The sequence below is a fragment of the Stegodyphus dumicola genome, chromosome 8 (assembly GCF_044657685.1).
Source record: "Stegodyphus dumicola isolate Sdum_Otavi_A_Nest chromosome 8, ASM4465768v1".
Lineage (NCBI taxonomy): Eukaryota > Metazoa > Arthropoda > Arachnida > Araneae > Eresidae > Stegodyphus > Stegodyphus dumicola.
Window position 1 is genome coordinate 161884797 of NC_140775.1, and position 20726 is coordinate 161905522.

Genomic DNA, 20726 nt, shown 5'->3' on the forward strand with positions numbered 1-20726 from the left:
CGAATCGCCGGAACCACTCAAAAATCCGAGCATGACTCATCGCCTCATTTTCCAAATGCTGTTTTTATCATCTCGTAGGTTTCAGTGCCTGTTTTAGCGAGCTTAAAGCAAAAATTGATACAGATTCGCTGCTTTGTGTTTTCAGACATTTTCTGTTTTCGACAAACGCACACAAACACTAAGAAGTCAGTGTGACTAAACGGAGCGCTGTACAGATCTGCCAGTTTTTGTGAAACGAGGTGAAACATGCGCGTACACGATGCGCACAGTCCCACTGCTAGGGGTTTTCTGGAATAAATAGAATAAATTCAGTCTCGATACTTTCTGAACAGCCCTTGTATACACATGTATACATACATTCACTTCTGAATCCAGTCACAATAACAGAAGAGGACACATAAAAATATATCTGAAGTACTTACTTCACCTGGACTGGCGGCTGTGCTGCTCAGTGCAGCAGAAAAGTCACTTGTAGGGCTAGGATCTACACTGTTTACGACTGGGGGAGAGGTTGGTAAACTGGTAGTTCGGTAACCATGGTGAGACTGTGACAAATATTCCCTGACCTGACGCTGTTGGCTTTCCCGAACATGGTAAGGTGTTGGATTTTCTAATTTACTTTTGACCTAAAAGAACAATAATATTGCTTTAATAAAAATAAAAGGCACCAAACTGTTTGTTAAGCAGCAGGAAAACAATTCTTCAATAATACATACAAATCTCATTAGTTATAAATATTGTGTACTTTTTACATAATAAGAGTCTTATTAATTACACTAATGTTATAAATGCTCATATATACAAAATTAGATAAGTGATAAATAATATCAAATTGAACATCATATTATATGGATTGGATTATTTAGATTATGATAAAGTACATTAAGCTTATCTGCCTGCGGAAGGGATCCTTAGGAAATTTTAAGAGAAGTTAGCTAACTTTCTCATTAGACATGTAGAAAACCATAAAAACATACATGCTACTAGCCCATTTACACAATTTGACCACTCTCAGTATTGCCCAGTCGTGGAGGGCCTGAATATATTATTAAAAATAAAAGATGAGTTATTAAGGAATACATACATTACTTTTAAATACTTAGTTATTTAACTTGTAATGTCCCACTCTAAAAGATAAATTAAAGATCTCCAGTATGAATGGCAAGAGTAAATTTATTTACTTGACTGATGACCATGAGACAGAGCAGTATAACTTAATATGAAAATGGAAAGACCAGTAGCCGAATTTCATGTCAGTAAAAGATACTTGTTAAACTGAGACACATACCGAGTCCAAACTAGATTTTTAGCATTTTTAAATCAGTAAAATGGTTTTTAAGTTTTTATGTTGCTTTGCATATCCATTTTAGTACATACAAAATTAAAACTACTGCAGAGGTGAATTTCACCATAAAAAATGAGCTCAAGTGTCTCTTCATTTTCTTCCCTTAAAAAGTAAAATGATACCCCAAATGGATGATATTTAATTTCTTGCCTTTTTACATCAAGATCAACACCTTGTACATACCCTTTTCACATACAAAATTTTCACCCAAGTACTCTCAATCTGTTTTGCCCTAAGCACCCCTTTCTTCATTATTAAAAGATCATCACCCATTTTTCAAAACTTGAAAAATACACACATACACATATATACATTTAGATCTAGGTTACTTTTTACATGTTTTAAAAATTAAACAACAAAAATAACAGAAAATGCTGATATTTACCAAAACTTGAATAAATACTTAAACTTGTGTTTTTTTATAATCATACACTAAAACTAAACATTTAACAGCTAAATAAAAGTCTGACCACATTTCACCCGGAAACTATGAAATTTCTCCCTCATTGAGAAACCTGTCTTAGAGGCTTTGGTAATTACCAAAGATGGTATTAAAGGCTTTGCACGCATATTGTATATGTGTACAGCATTGGAATATACAGGGCGTAACAGGAAAGATGATAAAAATTTTAAATGGTGATAAAATACAGTAAATCGAACAATTTTTTAATATGATGCATGGTAGTGGAATAAGAAGCATGAACACAGGAATGCAGTCAATAAGTACAAAGAACACCGGCAATGCTAAGTCATTTTATTCATGAATATTTTCAAGAACTGTCAAAACAACCAACCATTATTGCATACATGTATCACAATGATGTCGAAAAGACTGGCATGAATTTTGGAAAATTATCATTATACTGTGTTTTTGCAACAATGATGGTGATTCTGGCAAACAAATCAGATGAATCTCCATGTAAATGAAATCCAATGCTGCTGTGATGCATCTATTACAAACAGTGGCATTCATTTAAATACATTACTTAAACATCAAACATACTGCTTGTAAAATATCAGTGACTTTCAATTTTCCATGTTAATGATAGCTTAATGTGTTTCTACATTTACATTCTACCATGCACTGTACTGTGAAAATTGCAACCATCTTTACATTAATACATATTAAAATCAGCCATATAGAAACTAATAGTTAAATACATATTTAAGAATGCATTCATTCAGCTCTAGGTGGAGGGTAGAGAAGAATTTAAATGCAGTATTGTAATAAACGAGTTTAGCCAGCTGACATATGAGATATAAAAATAATATATCATCGATATGAAATGCAAAAATTACATACCATCAATGGCGGAACATTAAGGGCTTTTGTCACTGGACTTCCAAAACAACAAGCATCAACTGCATAACTTATAAATACTAGGAAACTTTTAATCAATGGTAGCATTTAATTGCTGACAGACCATTTTAACTAACCTCGACTGGGATTTGAAAGTAATTTCCAATAAAAGATGACAGAAAATTAAATATTTTTAAGAAAACTTAAAATTAATTATATTTCACTTCTTAAAAATAACTTCATAAATTCTTGTATGACAATTATTTTCTAACTAGCTATATAAAGTAATAACTAGGGCAATTTTCCTTAAATAAGTTTTAAAACTTAATTTTCCCGTTCCCCCAAACAACAAACTAGATATCCCCCCCAAATTAAAACACAGCTATCTTTTCGATTGACAAAAAATGTTCTGAAGAGCTGTGAAAGTATTATTTATAAGCACAAGTGAATTCATATTGGCAACACTAAAGATATTAGTTACTGCCTTTAAGATTGAAACTAAGTGATAGATCATTTGGAAATATGAAAGTTACAGCTACAGTACAGAAAGTTACAGCTAGCTTTTGAAATATTACTAGTATAAATATTTCAAAAGCTAAATCACCCCTGTATTATATTGCTTAAATCAGTATAAATAAGAAATGTTCTCAAATTAATATTCTATTTGTCGACTGCAAATAAACTGTGTAATATAAACTGAAAATTATGTTAACTTTAAAACCCAATGCAGTTTTAAAAAGCTTTAATACCATCAAGACTTGTTTAGGAACTTGAACAGGCATAGGTGCTCCATACAATGGAACTCTGATTGCACTAGATGTGTGTGTAGGAACAGAGCTTGACAGTTGTTCTCGTTCTTTTTTCTCCAACTGCTGCATCTGCTCTCGCATGAGCTGTTGCTTCAAATTTGTCCGGCTTATCATGATTGGTTGTTTTAAAATTACTTGCCTGCAAAGAAAGAATAAAATTAGATACCTGCAGCTAAAAATACTAATTAACAGCAATTAAAATCAAACATGGCATTTTTATTTCACAGTTAAGTGGCACTGGTAAAGGAAAGTAGCCTGGACTCCAACCAAGTTTATTTACACCAAATAAACGTGGTCATCAAAATCTACATCACAACATTTTAAATCAATCTGGTAACCATGTACAGATTTAACATATAATTATTCACCAACAAAAGTTTAAACAGGTGACTCCCACTTTAGAAGGGAAAGTAAGACTGTTAAGGTATAAAATAGGATTAAATATTTTTTTTTTCTTTTAATTATCCTAACAGCTTGTTCAAAATACTATTAGATGATGTAATTACAAATTAAATACAAATTATATAAAACATAATATTCAAAAAATTTAAAGTAGTGCTTTTATAGCTTTAAAATTACTTATTTTGCTATGCAATATGAAAGCTAAATTATGAATCTTAATGTCAAATTAAATTACTACAAATCTTTTAAAAGTACCATACCTAAAGAAATTAAACAAATTCTATTTCTTAAATTTTAATTGACGAATATGGGTAAAGTTTCTATTTGAAACCATAATGTTTCAATATTTACATACAAATTTCTAGCATGATTTCTTAACAAACAAAACAAATGCATAGGAACATCTGTTTCAAAATTCTGCATTTCAGATTAACTCATTCTTTTTTAACACATTGACAATCAGAGTAATTTTTGGGATTCAATCCCAAAAAACAGTACGATACAATCATAGCATAATATTCAAAATCCTAATTGAAAATACATAGTAATCACAGAAAAGCATGCAAAATATCTGAAAGAAAGAAATGCTTTCTGATTACCTGCACTGCCAGATAAGTTACTAACTCACTGACAGCTTTGGCAAAAAATGTCTGTTTAGCAATTTTTACAGATCATATAGTTACCGTAAGTAATAAAATACATTTTATAAACACAATTTCATAAAATTCACTATAAAAAAATAAACTTGGGGAAGAACATGATTAATTGGTTGATCTTTACAATATGGTAACTGGTAGTTTGGCGACATTTTGGAAGCGATAAAGGTTACTACCTGGCACTTTGGTAATAATGTGAGCAGTACTCAGTTCTGATTACGCATTATTTTGTGTGAGGGAAATGAGAGATCATGGGATATGTCATGTGATATTAATGGACGAATTACGGTTCTTTAATCGGAAAAGGGGGGAAATCGGGAAAAAATCTGGAAATTTTGTATTTGGCTTTATTCTGTGTTGTGTGAAACAGTGTTCGTGAATTTTTGGATCCCATGGCCGTAACTAAAGTGAATTCGAAATGGGTATTTATGTATGTATTAATTTAATGTATGTGCTCATTTATATTTTAAGTAGTGTTTCTGAATTTAATTATATTTTAATTAAATGATAGTCATTTTGTGAATTTTATGTTTGTAGGAATTTGGTATACGTTTTAGTTGAAGTAAACGTGCATGGAAATAATTTAAATATCTGACAATAAGTATTTGTAATGGTTGCGGTATGAATTCTTTGGTGACGTGTATAATGTAATAGATGATTTAGAGGTAAAAGTTTTTGGATATTTTATTTATTTTATATGTGGAAATGTTCATATTTGGAAAGGGTAAATACTTTTTCGCGATCAGGTAATTTCATATATGTTCTTTTTACCGGGTTTAAAGATTGAGAAAATTGTCATGTATTTTCGTGAAATTTTTCTAATTTATGAGAAAAAAGCAGTGTACATGGATATAGTGAAGAGTGTGCGCAATGCCATTTTTGTGCAATTCTGGGATGTTTTTTTAAGTAAAAATAAGTTGGCGTGTACATGGTTTATGTGTTATTTTGAAAAACACGTAAGGAGTATGGTATTGTGCACTTTTTCCCAATTTTGCAGTGAATATTTGTCATGATTAAGCAGTTTTGTTAGATAAAATTTCTAGCATAAGTGTAATTTGGCTAGTAGATTGTTAGAAGAAGTGTTCAGTAGATAAAAAGAAAAGAAACATGTCTTTACTTCGTGAAGACAAAATGGCGGCGGGAAAAAAAAATAGAGGATTGCTGTAGGAGAGTTGGTCGCCAAATTTTCGCCAAAAAAACGCCAAGTTACCATAATGTAAACATCAACCGATTAATTAAATGATTAAAGCATGTAAATCCATGTGTGTGTTGTACACACATGCGAGTTTATATTATCACAGATAAATTTTAAAATAATGCCAAAAGTACATTTCTAATAACCGCTGAGGCTGTAGAATTGGGTGCCCCTTCGATTAGCAACATATTTTTTTTTTTTTTTTTTTTTTTTTTTTTTTTTTTTAATTTTGCCCATGAAATTTCACTTCTGGTTACCATGATAGTTTTAATTCTGTTTTAGCTCCCTGATTTTATTTAAATGAAAATAGATTGATGTGTACATGGACAAATTTAAGGCAGCGCGCAATGCCTAGTTTGCACAATTCTAGGATGTTTTTTTAAGTGAAAACAAATCGATGTGTACATGGACACAGAGTTTGTGCAAATGGTTTTGTGTAGCGGCCTTCTTGAAATTGTGCCTTCCTAGTGCCTATCTTGGCGTCAAAAAAGAATCACCAAAAAACAAGGGGCATCCAATTGTAAACTTTTACCACTGCTGAAACTAAAAAAACAAGTAATCAAAATGTTTAAAAAACTGATTTTATAGTTGTAATAAAAAGTTCAGTTCACCTACATTTTAGGGTGCCCTTGGATTATCAGAAAGTTGTTGTTTCATTTATCGCCAAGTTGTTGTTTCAATTATGGTAACCTGAGTAGTTGAGGACAGAAAAAAAGAAACTTTGTTAGATGTAATTCAATGGAATTATAAGTGTCCTGTTTGTACGAAAGAAATGCGCATGGTTGAACGAAAAAGATTATTTAGCCAGCTTTGTCGAAAGAAAGGTTCAAATGCTTAAAAATATATAAAGCATTTCGCTAGAAAGAGAACATGGTTTGAGGAAAGTTTTTGGATGTTGTTAAGGAATTCTGTATGCCACAGACAGAAGATACAGAAATTTCTAAATAAGTGGATATTTCCTTTGTGTATTGCGTAGTGCTTTTTTATGTTATTTGATTTAAAATACAGTTTATTGAAATTCTATGTGTTTTGCTCTAGTGTAGAATTGGGTGCTCCTTCGATTTTTAAGTGAAAATAGAACGATGTGTACATGGACGAAGTCAAGTGAGAGCACAATGCCAAGTTTGTGCAATTCTTTGACTTGTTATTTTGGTTTTGTGTAGCGGCCATCATGAAATTGTGCCTTGCTGGCTAGTCACCAATTTTTACCAAGGGGGTCCCATTAAATATATTTTTACCAAAAGTTCTTCACAGCAGTCAACTATGAATGAACTTGTTCTTGTTCATGATTTTTAGGCATTTTGCTATAGCATGATTTAGGTGTTTTGCTATAGCAAGTAAATTCCTTTGTTCATCTGCACAGGATCAAACTTAGAAATGGAAAATTCAGCAAAAAATAATTATATAATCCCTTTTGATCAAATCACCATTATTAGTACCATTTATCTCATTTACTTAACTGCTCTCATTTATTAACCGCCTGAAACATGACCGATTCTTTTCCGACTGATGGTAATTCCATTTGGAACATAACAAGATTTATTTTCCTGATATTTTTCCAAATGTTAATCTTTTTAATAAAATGTTCAACTTTGTTGAAGTAAATATACTGTTATATTTTACTTGAATAGATATTTATTTCAATATTGAGATGTTTTGTTTCTAAAAAAAATATCTTACAAATAGCACAGCTTTGATATCTATAAATTATTTTGGAAAAGAGCTCCAAAATCAGATGCTTGTTTGGTTAAATATATAATAATTTCATCTTCTAATAACAAAAATCTTAAACTTTGCCTTCTTGTCATTCATCTTAATTCTGCATGTATTAATAAATTTTTGTATATAGAATTCATAGCTTTACAAAGACTTTAAATGGTTTTTAAGTTAAAAATCTAAGATCACATTTTGACGATCCATGGAATTAAAAAATAAATAGTTTGTACAGTTTTACATTACTCTGAAGTACCAAATCTACAAGAACATTAAGAACACTCAGATAACATGACACAATGTGGATTACTACCAAATCTACTAGATTATTAAGAATGTGGATTACTCACAAACACATAGCCCCACATAGCATATCAAAAGTAAATATGCGAAATGTCACACTTTGTTAAGCAAGTTCACCCAATCCAAAGTAACCTATAAATGATATTTATAGCTTAATTTGTTTTTACATACATTAAAAAATTAACTGGTAGCTTTAGAGTTCAGGAACTACCTGATAATCAGTGCGATAATTCAGACGAAGTATTTAAAAATGAATTTAAATTACTAGCATAAAACTTAAAATGATGCATTACCATGGATTTTTGTTATGCATTCGTATAAGTTTACGCTATTAAACATCCCTCTAATTTTTAGAAAATAATGATTCACAACATTTAGCATATGATATCCAACAAACACCAGCAGTAAATAGTATTAAAACTTATTTTACATAATTTTATTTTAGATTATTACATTTCTTTATTTCATATATACGATACGTTCGATGTTTGAACTAAAATTTGCATCAAAGTCTATCAATATCTGATAAAAAATATTCTTACAACTTAAAATACATGCAAAAAATTTTGCTACATTTCATTCAATTTATCGACTTTAATGCCACTGCATCGCCGTATTTCGTTTGACACAAAACCGCAAACATGTACGAGCAACGTCATTTCTTGTTTACAAAAACAAACCAAATCATTAGAACACAAATTACGTACATGAATCCAGAACTTTGTCGAAACAATGTATATCCGAATTAAGTACAAGCAGCCATTCACGATGAATCATCAGTAGCTCGGTTTCGTTACATTACATTAAATTTAAATTTACACGGATCAACCTAAATCGACTTACTGCATTTCAGATACAGCGGTAGACTGACGAAAGTATTGCACAATCGCTATGAAACGCGTTATCGCGCCTTGCGGTTACAGTTAAATAATTGAGCGGGCAAATGAAATAATATATCTTCGAGATAAAAATAAAACACGCTGATAACAAAGATGAAAATTTTCTTAAATTTTTTAAAATATTGACATAAAAATTAAGAGTGTACGATATATGAAGCAGAAAAACCTTTCAAAGTTGACTACCATCTCAGAAGAGCTTGGTTATTTAAACTTAGCGGCGTTGAATAACATAAAACAATCGTTCAGATCTTTTGTTTTATGCTTGCCACGAATTATTTTTGATAATTTCATTATACTTAGCAGCAGAGAAGTTCTAGCAGGTAGCTAGTTTTAGAGCAGAAAACTTTTGCGCTATTACTCGCAAACTGACTGCAATATCCGTAGAAAAACAGGTTAGCACTTGGGTAAATAAACGAAAGTTCATTCTCGCTCCTTATTGGCTATGCCGTCACTGAAAATCTCTCACCTCAAAATAACATGAACAAACCAAAAACACAAAAGAGAAACACTCCAAAGTAACACATAAAATTAGGAAAAGCAACAACCTTGCGTTTGGCGCACATTTTAGTAAGACTATCGATTTCGAAGGCAAACAGGAACAGTTTAGTTTTTTAAGACCCTCATCTTTCAAAGAAATCTTCTAGGTTTTTTTTTTAGGGTATAAGAGGAATTGTTTAAAAAGAAATTTCTATGTTATTTTTTTGGCTGTATGCTAATCTCCTTATTCTATATTAGTTTTAAATTTTTAACTTGAAATCTTGCATAAAATCAAACGGCGAACCCTACGTCCCTACGTGTGCCCAGCGCGAGCTCACCGATAATCTAGGACAACTCAGAGTCTGTATTCTTTGTTTCTCCGCATTTCACCGGTCAATTCATTGACAACAATGCTCGTTTCAGCACTCTTTTCGAAGCTCTATTCAATCAGTGTGCCCACTTTGGGCACACCCACAGAATTTAACGATAAGTGCTATCTTCACAAAATTTTACTGGTGTACTTCTCTAGGCCTAATTAGACTGCATAACTTTTTTTAAAATCAAAACTCCAACTTTTAAAGGCAGCGTGCCAGAAAAAGTTAATCAGGAGCAAAGGAAATCTGCGATTTTGGCCTAATTTTGTGTAGCATAGATTTCTCCACTGATTTAAGCAGAAAGTAACTCTACACTTTCTTTGAAAATTAATTTGCCTTTTTTCTGTCACGGATATTATTAAATTTATTCTAACATTATGGCTGTTTCCCGCTAGATGATGGCATTATGCGCCAATAATGCAAGCAAATCAAATAATAATCAGCAAAGCATTCCATTTCACACATATAGAGCACAATAGCATGAGCTGATTTCATTTAATGTTTAAAAAGAAGTGGTGCGTTTAATTTTGAATTTTCGGGTTACCTAAATTAATTTCGCAGACGCTGAATTTGTTAATTTATGTAGAAAATTCTACTCATTCAATTAGGCTTGGTTTTTTTTTTTTTTTTTTTAATTAGATTATGGCAAAGCACTCGAGGGCTATCTGCCTTAAGGGAGGGATGCCTTCGTGGAGGACTTTCTAAAGGAAACTGGCTCGTATACACGTTACACACGGGAAAACCACGAAAACGCCCATGCAGCCAGCCCGTTCGCAGGATTCGAATCTCGGACTGAACTACCAGTGTTCAGTGACGTTACCGCTCGGCCGCTGGTGGACCCATTAAATTAGGTGTATTGAAATATGAACGGGAGAGAGACAAAAGTGAAACGGAAAGTTATGTTGTGAAAAAGAAATACGTATACTTTATTAGTAGCCAAATTAAATTCTTATTTTTGATGAATGGATTTATGTTTCTTCTCTACTACTTAATATCATATAACAGATACATATTAATATTGGTAAATTGATTGTAGCGTTTGTTAAATCTATAAAATGTAATTTTGAATTTATTCATAGAAAGGTTAAACTGACAATCACAGAATTGTAGAAAACAATTCATAGAATGGTTAACTGGACATAGGTACAGAATAAATAGCTTTGATTTGAATTTCTTCTGTAGCAACATTTAAATATTACTATACTACACCTTTTCGAATCCATCTTTTCCATCTTGTTAAAATATAGATATTCTCTTTGAACAAGCAAAAATAAGTAATTTTATAAACAGTTAGTCCAATTCTGCACCGAGTTTAGGAGATTTTGGTGAAATAAAAAATTACTGGTAAAGATTTTCGCAATTAACACTTATTCAGTATAGTAAACAATTACTGAAATATTCAACTCCAAATATTCGAATTTTAACATAACGCTAAATTATGAAGAAATGAAGTAAACGCTAAATTACCATTACAAGCGACCAGAGCAAGCTTCAGTGACGTTACACAGCCGAACGAGTCCCAAGTTTTCATTTATTTACTTAAGTCAGTTAACATGTTCTTCTTAGATTTTGCATTGACTGTACCCTGATAGTAGGAACGACGCATACAAGACCTAGAATCAGTAAGTAGTACTTTGAATGAGGAACTACAGGAACATTATTTACCACAACGTTTTGATGTTTTTATAGCAGTGAAAGCTGGAGTGAGTTCCACGGACTGTTTCGAAATTTTTTTATGCTAGAAACGTCTGCAGCTTATTCATTTTATTTTTCGCATCCTATCACAATACGTTACACTACTCAACGTTTATCATACACGCGGTTCGGCAGCTCTTTCCATTTCATGTGCATAAGATTTTTTACTTATAATCAAGGGTCAAAGAATTTTACTCGACTTTGCACTTTGCATTAAAAACTGATTTCTGTATTCGCTTAAGTACTTCTATGAAAAATACATCAATAAAATTTAGAGCCTTTGCATTTAATAATTTAATTTAGGCCCTTGAATTTAGATATCAAAGAAATGACCAGCGATTTAACTTCCCTCCCATAGCAAGAAAAATTGGGAGGAAAATAAAAGCTATTGTTTAAGTCAAAAACTTGTAATGATATCAATGGATGAATTTTTGAGAATTTTGACCTGAATAAAGATTGAAATTCCGCAGTTCCTTGACAAATATGCTTCATTTTTATGCTGGAATTTCAGCCAAGAGACTGAAGTAAAATCTTAACCAAGAAGGAGTATGATCATTAAAGAGAAAATCCAATTCTAAATCTGGCTACTAAAACTATTGTGGCACAGTGAGATTTTGCTGCTTTCAAGTTCATCAAAAGATTCGCCTGTGCACTTCATTAACAGAAAGGATGAAATTAATTAGTCTTGCACATACTGGAGTGATGAAAAATTCCAAGTGCTCATAGATATTAAGATCAATTTATGTCCAGCTGGCATAGTGGTTAGTGACTGCCGTAGCGATGGGCCCGGGTTCGAATCTTGGAGAAGGTATGGTTGTGACTGTAGGGCCCATCATAGGAGACAACGGTGGCACCTATTAAGTACTTTCATAATGAAATGGCACCACTTCCGGCCCTTGTAGTGCAAGGCTAATAATTATTAAATAAAGCGACCGGCTGTTAAAAAATTAAAAACTAGGGGCCCTAGGCTTTGACAAGATGGATATGCTAAACCGAGTGTAATCCGCTTTCTATTGGACAAAAGTTGAAACTTTTTACGTTAAAGCAGCTCCGTGGCATTCATTTCTGTAGCAAGTTTCTTCAATGCGGCTTCTTCGCTTTGATATCTGCAGCAAATGCATGGTTTGGTGAAATATGTATTTTGGTTTAATCAGTCAATGCCTATTTCAGATCATTAAATGCATTATTTCGCAATATATACTTCATAGTAATTATATCAATTAGGAAGCCGCCCGCCTTCTTATTTATTATATACAAGCATTAAAATCTGCATGTTTTTTACCTTAATAACACTTTTCTGTAACTCCGGAATTCCTACTGTTAACACCTTACTCCTTAAAATAGTGACAGCATTTTGAATTCAAATTTCTATATTTCTCTTCTGAGCTTCTACTTAAATTACATCGTTTCTCTGCACAATAACTCAGCACGGGGAGTCGAAAAAAGCAATGTCTGAACGACCAATGCTTTGGCACTTATAGCATTTACGGATATTAATCTTGAGGTTGCAAAGCTCAATATGAATGGCCAGTTTAAAAGGAATGTATGGCATTGTTCCCACGTTTTTCAAGTATAGTCCTAGATAATACAGAAAAAAGATTAAATTCCATGCTACGTCAATTGTAATCCTCGCAAACTGTCTCTTGAGTATTTTCCTACTGCAGTTCATCTTTGATACCAATTTCTTGTATATCACTTAATGAACTTTTAACAATAATTTTTGGAGATTTTTGCAATTTCAGAAGACATAAATAAAAGATAACTTTGTTATCCTTAGTATTTTAATAAAAATAATTATAAATTGAAACAATACAAGTTCTACTTGGTTATCGCTAGAAAGCTTCCGTCTTGGTTTCCATCTTACTTGGCTGATTCGTATGTTTGTGATTTAATCGTTCTAAAAGAAATCTTTAGTAACATTCAGATCTTTTCAGACAAACATAACATTCGGAATACGATTTTATTAGCTGCAATATCGTAGTCGTGGTTCTAAAACAGTTTTGTTGTGATAGTCTTAAAAAATCCATTAACTTTACTAAAATCAATTACTTACGAACTTCCCAAAATTTGAAATCAAGAAAGAAGAGCGAGAAGCAAAAAGTAAAAGAATGGCTTCGAAGCTCAGAATAATAAGTTGTAATTAATGAATTTGTAGACTAGGTTTTTGATTGATTATAGCAAAATATGCGAGAACTAGCTGCCTTAGGACTTTCTAAGAGGAAATGGTTGGCATTTAAGTTATACATTAAGAAAATACTATGCGGATAGTTGAGCGGTCTTACCTTCTCTGCCATGGGTGGGTTTATATTTGAAGATACTACATATCCAGCAATCGAAGATGATTATGACTTAATGTTAATCTGATGTAAACACTTTTATGAGTGATAAATATATGATTATGCAAATTAAGATTTGGATTATTAAGAATGTAGCAGTTAAAGTAATTATACGGGTGTTGATCCAAAAGGAGCATGTAAATTTACAATTTAAACTTAGACGAAGGCTCTACTTGCGGAAAGAGTATTAGTGAAATGCTTTTGCTCTCTGAAGAAGAAAAACCTTTATCAATCACTCATGATTTGTAAGCAGTTCTTCTACAAAACCAACATCAATAAAGCACTGAATTTTGTTTAAATTTAAACAAAATAACGAATAGTACTTTGTATACAGCTGGACTTGTTTCAAATTTCTCTTCCAGAACATTATACACTCAAAATCTTCCCATCCTTTGTAGATGCTTTTGAATCCATTAATAAATCTTTTAACTCAACCTGCATTTGCATTTTTACTTTCACCAGATCTGTTAATATTCGAGATGATACAAAAAGCCAATTAACTACGTAAAAAAAAAAGACCGTCCTTTAATCTCAAAACATTCTTGCAAATCTTTCTCTATTTACTTCGTTTGCGTTTAAAATATAACTAAGAAATTCAGTTTTTACTTGAATCATACCTTGAACCTGTAATGAACTGTTATTTGATTACTGACATTAACAAAAGATGCTTCGTGTTTAGACAGAGCAAGAATCTTCTGTTTCGCATGTTAAACATAACAAAAATGAAAAGTTAAAAAATTACTAAAAAAACTATGAGATAAACATTAAAAAAATAGATAGCATTTAAAATGGGAAGATATGAATTAGAATTAAAATAAAGCTAAAACATTTTTCTTATCATTACCATTTATTATCATTATCCAGTACAGAAAAAGTAGGTGGGGAGATAATAACTATGATTATCACCTCAACACAATTACTTTGTTATTTGGTTACCAAGGAAATATTAATTATTTGTGATGTATTCATATGGTTTTATGACGTACGCTTTTCGAAATTAGAAAACAATGCATGAAAGCGCAATCGAATTCATGTAATACTTACTTTAGAACTGAAAGAAACGATTACATTTTGAAATCGTTTTTTACTGAACAGTGTCTTTATGGGATTTTGATGGTGCTCAATAATGCAGGAAAAACTGTACTCAATTTTGGAAATGAACTTACAGATAGTATCAGCTTTCAGATCTATATGTCGTTTGCTATTCTTTATAAACTAAACAGGTCTGGCTGTTTCTCCTAGGACTTTCTTTTTCGGAAATTGTATTCTATAGATTTGCTTTTGTAGCATGTCCCCATATCGGGTAGCCGAAAAGTATGGTGGGACGAATGATTATTTTATACAATATGATTTTATTATAAAGAGAAAGACTACTGTAGTTTCTAATAAGAGGACATAAGTTTGCTATGGAAATTTTCAATTTAATTGAGTTTGATCTAAAAATGTGAGTTGAGATCTAAAAATGAGTTTCTTATCATGTACAGTAAGACCCCGCTTAACGCGGGGGATCCGTTCCATCGAAGTAGAGCGTAATGCGAAACAGCGCTAAGCGAGGCTATCTTAACATGTAAATAATGGGGTTAGGAAAAGACGGATAAAAAATGGTTAGGCATTAAATTTAATAATGTTTTTTTTAATGAAAATAAAATCAAACATTTATTTCTTACAAAAATAAAAACAATATAAACGCATATACTTTTAAAAACAAATAAAATTCTCAGTCAGATCATTCAGTCTATTCTGGGTTTCCAATTTTCTGCCTTTTTGTCAAGAAGGCATTATGATAGATTGGCTTAATGGCATATTGCGTTCAATTTCGTCGTCAATCCATATAGACAGTCGTTTTTCCATTTCCTCTATAATGTTATTTCTAGAACGGGTAATTCTAGTTGCAGAGCTTGACGTAGTTGCAGTTGCCGATGACAGTATTTTTTCTTTATTCTTAAGAATTGTCCTTATTGTTGAAGTTGCCAAAATCAATGCAGCACTAATTTGAGATTGACGTTCACCAGAATCTAATCTTCTAATCACTTGCATTTGAGTTTCCAGTGAAATGCTTTTTCTGGTTGCTTTCTTTTCTTGTTTTTTATTATCACCCATGATAAAAACTAAAGATCATAATATTTGTCACTGTATTAATCGTTATAGTATTATACAAATTTAAACTTACAATAATGTCAACAAATGTTTCAAATGATAAAAATGCGTCCACCAAGCAAGAAACACAACTACACTGTTTCGGATATGTTATTTGGAAACCTAGCGCTGCGCACAATTTCGGAAAATCGCCGCGTTGAAATAAAAGAGCGCTAAACCGAAACAGCGCTAAACGAAACAGCGTTAAGCGGGGTCTTACTGTATAATGTTTAGGTATCTGACTTCTTGTTTCCAGCACATTTCTTCTTCAGATAACCTGGGATGGATGATAGGCTGGTTGATCGGCCTTAGCGAAATATAACTGCATTTGGTTTGTTGGTATTAACTGAGGTTAAGTGAGGTTACTTGGATATGGTGAAATACGCGAGGGCTATACGTCTTGGGTGAAGGAATGTCTTCGTGGAGGACTTTCTGAAGGAAATTGGCTCGTATTCACATTACATACGGGGAAAACCATGAAAACAATCTTGTAGCCAGACCGCTTGCCTGAAACCGAACGGAGTAGAACTTCCAATATTCAGGGATCTTACCACTCGGCCATTCCTGAGGTAGATGTCAACTGAGATTTTCCAATATGGGCTATGAATTACTGTTTAATGTTTTGGTTTGTATCAGTATACCTCTGTCATCAGTCAAGAATGCTATATGAATTTTAAGATGTTGTGGGTGTCGCAAGTGTTTATAATAAGGGACTTAGAACTGAGCCTTAGGGTACAGCTGTTTTAATCGGCTTCCGTGTCGAGTATATATTTTAAATTCGGACACTGAATCATTTCTTATAGAGAAAAATAAGCAATAATACTAATTAGATTACCTGAAAAATTAAGTTATAATACTATAAGATTGACTTATAAATAAAGTCACAGTGTCATATGTGTTTGAATGCTTTTACAATGTCAAGGAAAACACCACGCCTGCGGCCTTTATACTCTTGAAGCCTTCTGGAATACTGCTGATGACGCGAAGGAGTTGTTATATTAAGTCAATGTTTTGAATCCAAATTCCTCATGTGGCAGGAAGGAAGGAGTTTGGATGGTGATTTGAATGTTGTAGAATATAAAATTTTATGTATAATTTCTCCAAAATCATTTTCCGACAAAATAAAACTTAAAGAGGCTCTTTTTTTAATTAACTTTACCAGCTAAATTTTTATCGTTAAGTTGTATCATTAAGTATTGAATGTTGACAAACAGAATATGCATTAGTGTAATTAATTTTACTCTCTTATATTATTCAAGTCTTTAACACGAACAGATCGTACTTTTCTAACTACCATTAAAATAGCTGTTTTCTTATTGTAGCAATGCTTTAAATGTTCAAGATTTAATTCCGTTTAATAATTGATTCAATGGCTGCTAATTTTATTTATTACATTGTCTGTTGAATAAGTATTTGCGAAAGCTTTTATATGATTTTCGTTTATAATATATGTTTTATAAGGTCGACCTAAAAATTCTGTGCGGTTCGGAAGTGAAAAAAAAAATAATTTTTCATCCCTTTAATAATGTTTATTGTAAAATAAAATTTTAGTCGTTACTTATGATCTATTACCAGTATAAAGGTAATTTTTAAATACCATTTTTGAAAAATATCTTGTCCTTAGAGATAAAGAACTCCAGTAGTATTTGACTCCTTTGACTGCTTTGTCATTCATTTACTGAGTGTCTCTCCGAATTGAACTTTCGTTAGATTTCAGAAACTCATAATGTCATTCGACATCCCACCATGTACACAGCATTCTTTTATTCAGGCCTCAAGCTCGATTTCGAAGTGGAGGGGACAATTTGTTCAGGCTCACAGTATTCTATTTTCCTATTAACGTTTACCATTGGCCGATGCTTTCGTAGGTAATCCACTTTTTTATCACCAGTTATCATTCGGTCCAAGAAAAGTTAGTTTTTGTTCTGAGCAAGCAGAGATTTGCATATGACGACCCGATCATGCAAATTTTTATCACTTAACTCACGAGACATCTATCTGGAATATTTACAGACAAATTCTAGTTTCCAATATTGTTCTAAATTGTTTGCTGGGCTGAGTTAAACTTTATTCCCAATCTCCGATGTTTTTAAAAAATGATCTCGCTCTGTCATGATCTTGACAATATCGTCAATGATCAAAGACATGTGCCTTAAACGTGGCTGTCGTTAAGGTAGAAATCACCTGCTTCAAATTTTTCAAATCATCTCCTGCACGTTCTATCCGAAATTACACGTCCACCAAAAATGTTCCCTAAATTTCGACACGATTCTGTAGCATTTCTTCCTTGTTGGAATTTGTACAAAATACAGTATGTACAGTACACGGCTATTGATAAATGACCTTTATCAATAGCCATGTTTACACCGACGGCTTCTCAATACTGGCATGAGACACCTTTTTTTCAGTTATTTTAGCAGATTACGAGTGTATAAATACAATGACAAAGAGAAACAGCCATAATGTGTCTCAAATGAATGAATGAAATTGAAATCCGAAACTGCATGCGAATTGAAATTTGAAATAACATTATCTTACAGAACTTTCCGGCAGACGTTATACAATCAAGAGATAATAATAAAATCAAAACTAAATAGAAAAAGGGGGTTTAATAATCTAGCGGGAGGTACAGGGTGAACATAAAAAACTTCACCGATGTTATAAACTACTACCGGCCTATATCGCTCAACCAATCGAAATAAAATTTCAGATATTTATTGTTATTTGAAGGTAGGCGCTGGAGACTGTGATGATTTGAAACATCAAAGCTCTCACGGTTATGGTTACAGTGAAATCATTTTGAAATTTAAGAATGGCAGCACCCACTTTTTTCCAGCGAAAATTGATCGGAGCATTGAAAAAGCATAAATATAGCGTTGGAACGATGCACACAAGATGAAAATTGCAGGTGCAAAATATTTGTAAAGGATGACTGACAGCACAGAGAGGAGGCGCATTGACGCACTTTGCATACGTCTTCGAAGAGGTCATTTCTGCAGAAGTACAAACATGTTCCATCACAAGTGTTCGGCATACCACAATGTTGAAGAATTACTATAGTTACTTCCAGAACTATAGCAGCAAAAACTCGTTAATGGCACTGCATGGTATTCCTCCGCATGTTATCACATGTGTTCGGCAAGTGCTGCAACAGCAGTTTGGAGATCATCTCCCATAACTTTGCAGTTTCGTGGCCACCGCGATCCCTCGACCAAATTTCATGGATTTCTGGCTCTGGATTATCTGAAATCTAAGGTGTACACAACAGATCCACCAGATCTTTTAGAACCGAAAGATGCCATAAAACGTGAAGTTATACAGATTCCTCCTTCATTGTTGTCAACTGTGTCAATGCAATGAGTTATCGTAAGCGAAGGTGGGCACGTAGAAAATCTGTATATTTCTGATCATAGTTTTTCCATTCTCCTCTCTTGCATTGTCATCAGTCCTTTAGAATGCACTTCTTTTCAAATGTTTATGCCGACAATTTTTGTCATACGTGTATCGTTCCAAACGCCATTTACAGTTATTTGATGTGCAGGAAAAAATTGTTGTTGCTATTCGAAACTTTCGAAAAGCTTTCACTGTAACTGTAACCGTGACAGCTCTTTTGCTTTAAATTATCACAATCTCGGGAGCATACCTTCAAATAACAACATCCGAAATTTTATTTCGATTGGTTGTGCATATAGGCCGCTAGAGGCTCATATGTCAGGGAAGTTTTTTTTTATGACCACCCTGTTTATACATCAAAATTGAAGCAATTCAATAAAATAACGTGAGAGAAATAATATAAGAAATTGCTGAAAATTCTTCGGTCTTTTTCAAGAAGCAGCCGAAGGATTTTCAAAAGAGCCACTACTGCTTCTTGAAAAAGGCCAAGAAATTTTCAACAATTTGTTATATTATTTTTATCGTGCTATTATATTGAACTGTTTTGTTTTTGCTTCACATTTGATCTACAGATTTTCTTTCAGACTCTTAACCCTCTTTTTTGATTTAATTATTATTTTCTGATTATTTAATTAATTTTACAACACACTGCGCGACTTTTTCTAGTTTATAATCTTAATTTGAAATGTATATAATTTTGTTTTATATATATATATATATATATATATATCAATCATATATTTTAAGAACAAACTTACAACAAATTAATTTGTGCAAAACTAATTACCAAGCAAAAAAATTAAGTGAAAATGAAACTATAGTTGACATTAGTTTTACAGAAAAAAAACCTATGCATTTCAAGGAAAAATGATACGTGATATGACTCCTCTTCTTCAGTGTAAAAAACATTCTGCATAATAACGGCAGACTATTTGTTAAATAATAACGGCAGAATATTTACTTCATGTCAATGCCATTCGAAATGCATAGTTTTCAACCGAGTCAACCTTGTTGATTTTTGCCTACTTTTAGATATAATCTTTCTTGGTAAAATCACTTCTGGGTATTCGAAAGTCATTTAGCTGTATTAGAGATCAACTGGAAGACATTATTTTAGAAATATACAGAATTTTCATAGAACGTGATTTTCACGAACAGCGGAGAGACATTGCAAATATAATTGTAAGGTTACATCAAATGATTTAGATTAACCATTAGGATGCGGTACCGTTTAAATGTGACGGTAACGTGGTAAGAGTCGAATACTATACGAAACATGATCAAACACATATACACCTTCTGTTCTGGTAAGGACTGCTACTGGAACTCAAATATCTATAGTACTTCACCGGGATTTAGAATAACCAGCGATGCATGGTTGAGGAGGTCTGTAATGGAATAGATTTTGTACAGTCCTGAGAAGGTTTGCAATCAGAATAACGCACGACCACATGTGACATGCAATATTCAATAATACCTCTTCAGTATAATAATACCTCTTTAGTGAAATCTCAGTTCATGAATTTAATTCACCGATGAAGCCTTTCCCTCATTCAAAATAGTAAATCGTAACTAATTTTACCTAGGAATCAATAGAATTAATCCGATTCCAAACCGCAGATGATTCCCCACTTAAATTTTACAATAGTATTTTGTGCATAAGTGCGTAACACAAAATTAGTGGAAATCAATA

General features: G+C 32.5%; 1 protein-coding gene across 3 annotated transcripts in view; it reads right to left on the reverse strand.

Annotated features, from left to right (window-relative positions):
- LOC118187365 (transcription factor E3-like) overlaps positions 1 to 20726 on the reverse strand; it is a 199057-nt gene that overhangs the window by 27993 nt on the left and 150338 nt on the right. For 2 of the 3 annotated variants that reach the window (XM_085822667.1, XM_085822666.1), the window contains 2 exons: positions 3395 to 3593; positions 423 to 626 (listed from right to left, as the gene is read on the reverse strand). In XM_085822667.1, coding sequence (XP_085678793.1) covers positions 423 to 626; positions 3395 to 3568 — 378 coding nt within the window. In that variant the 5' untranslated portion in view covers positions 3569 to 3593. Of the gene's footprint in view, positions 1 to 422; positions 627 to 3394; positions 3594 to 8430; positions 8595 to 20726 lie in introns of those variants that run through there. The other variant, XM_035357579.2, reaches the window with a different exon arrangement.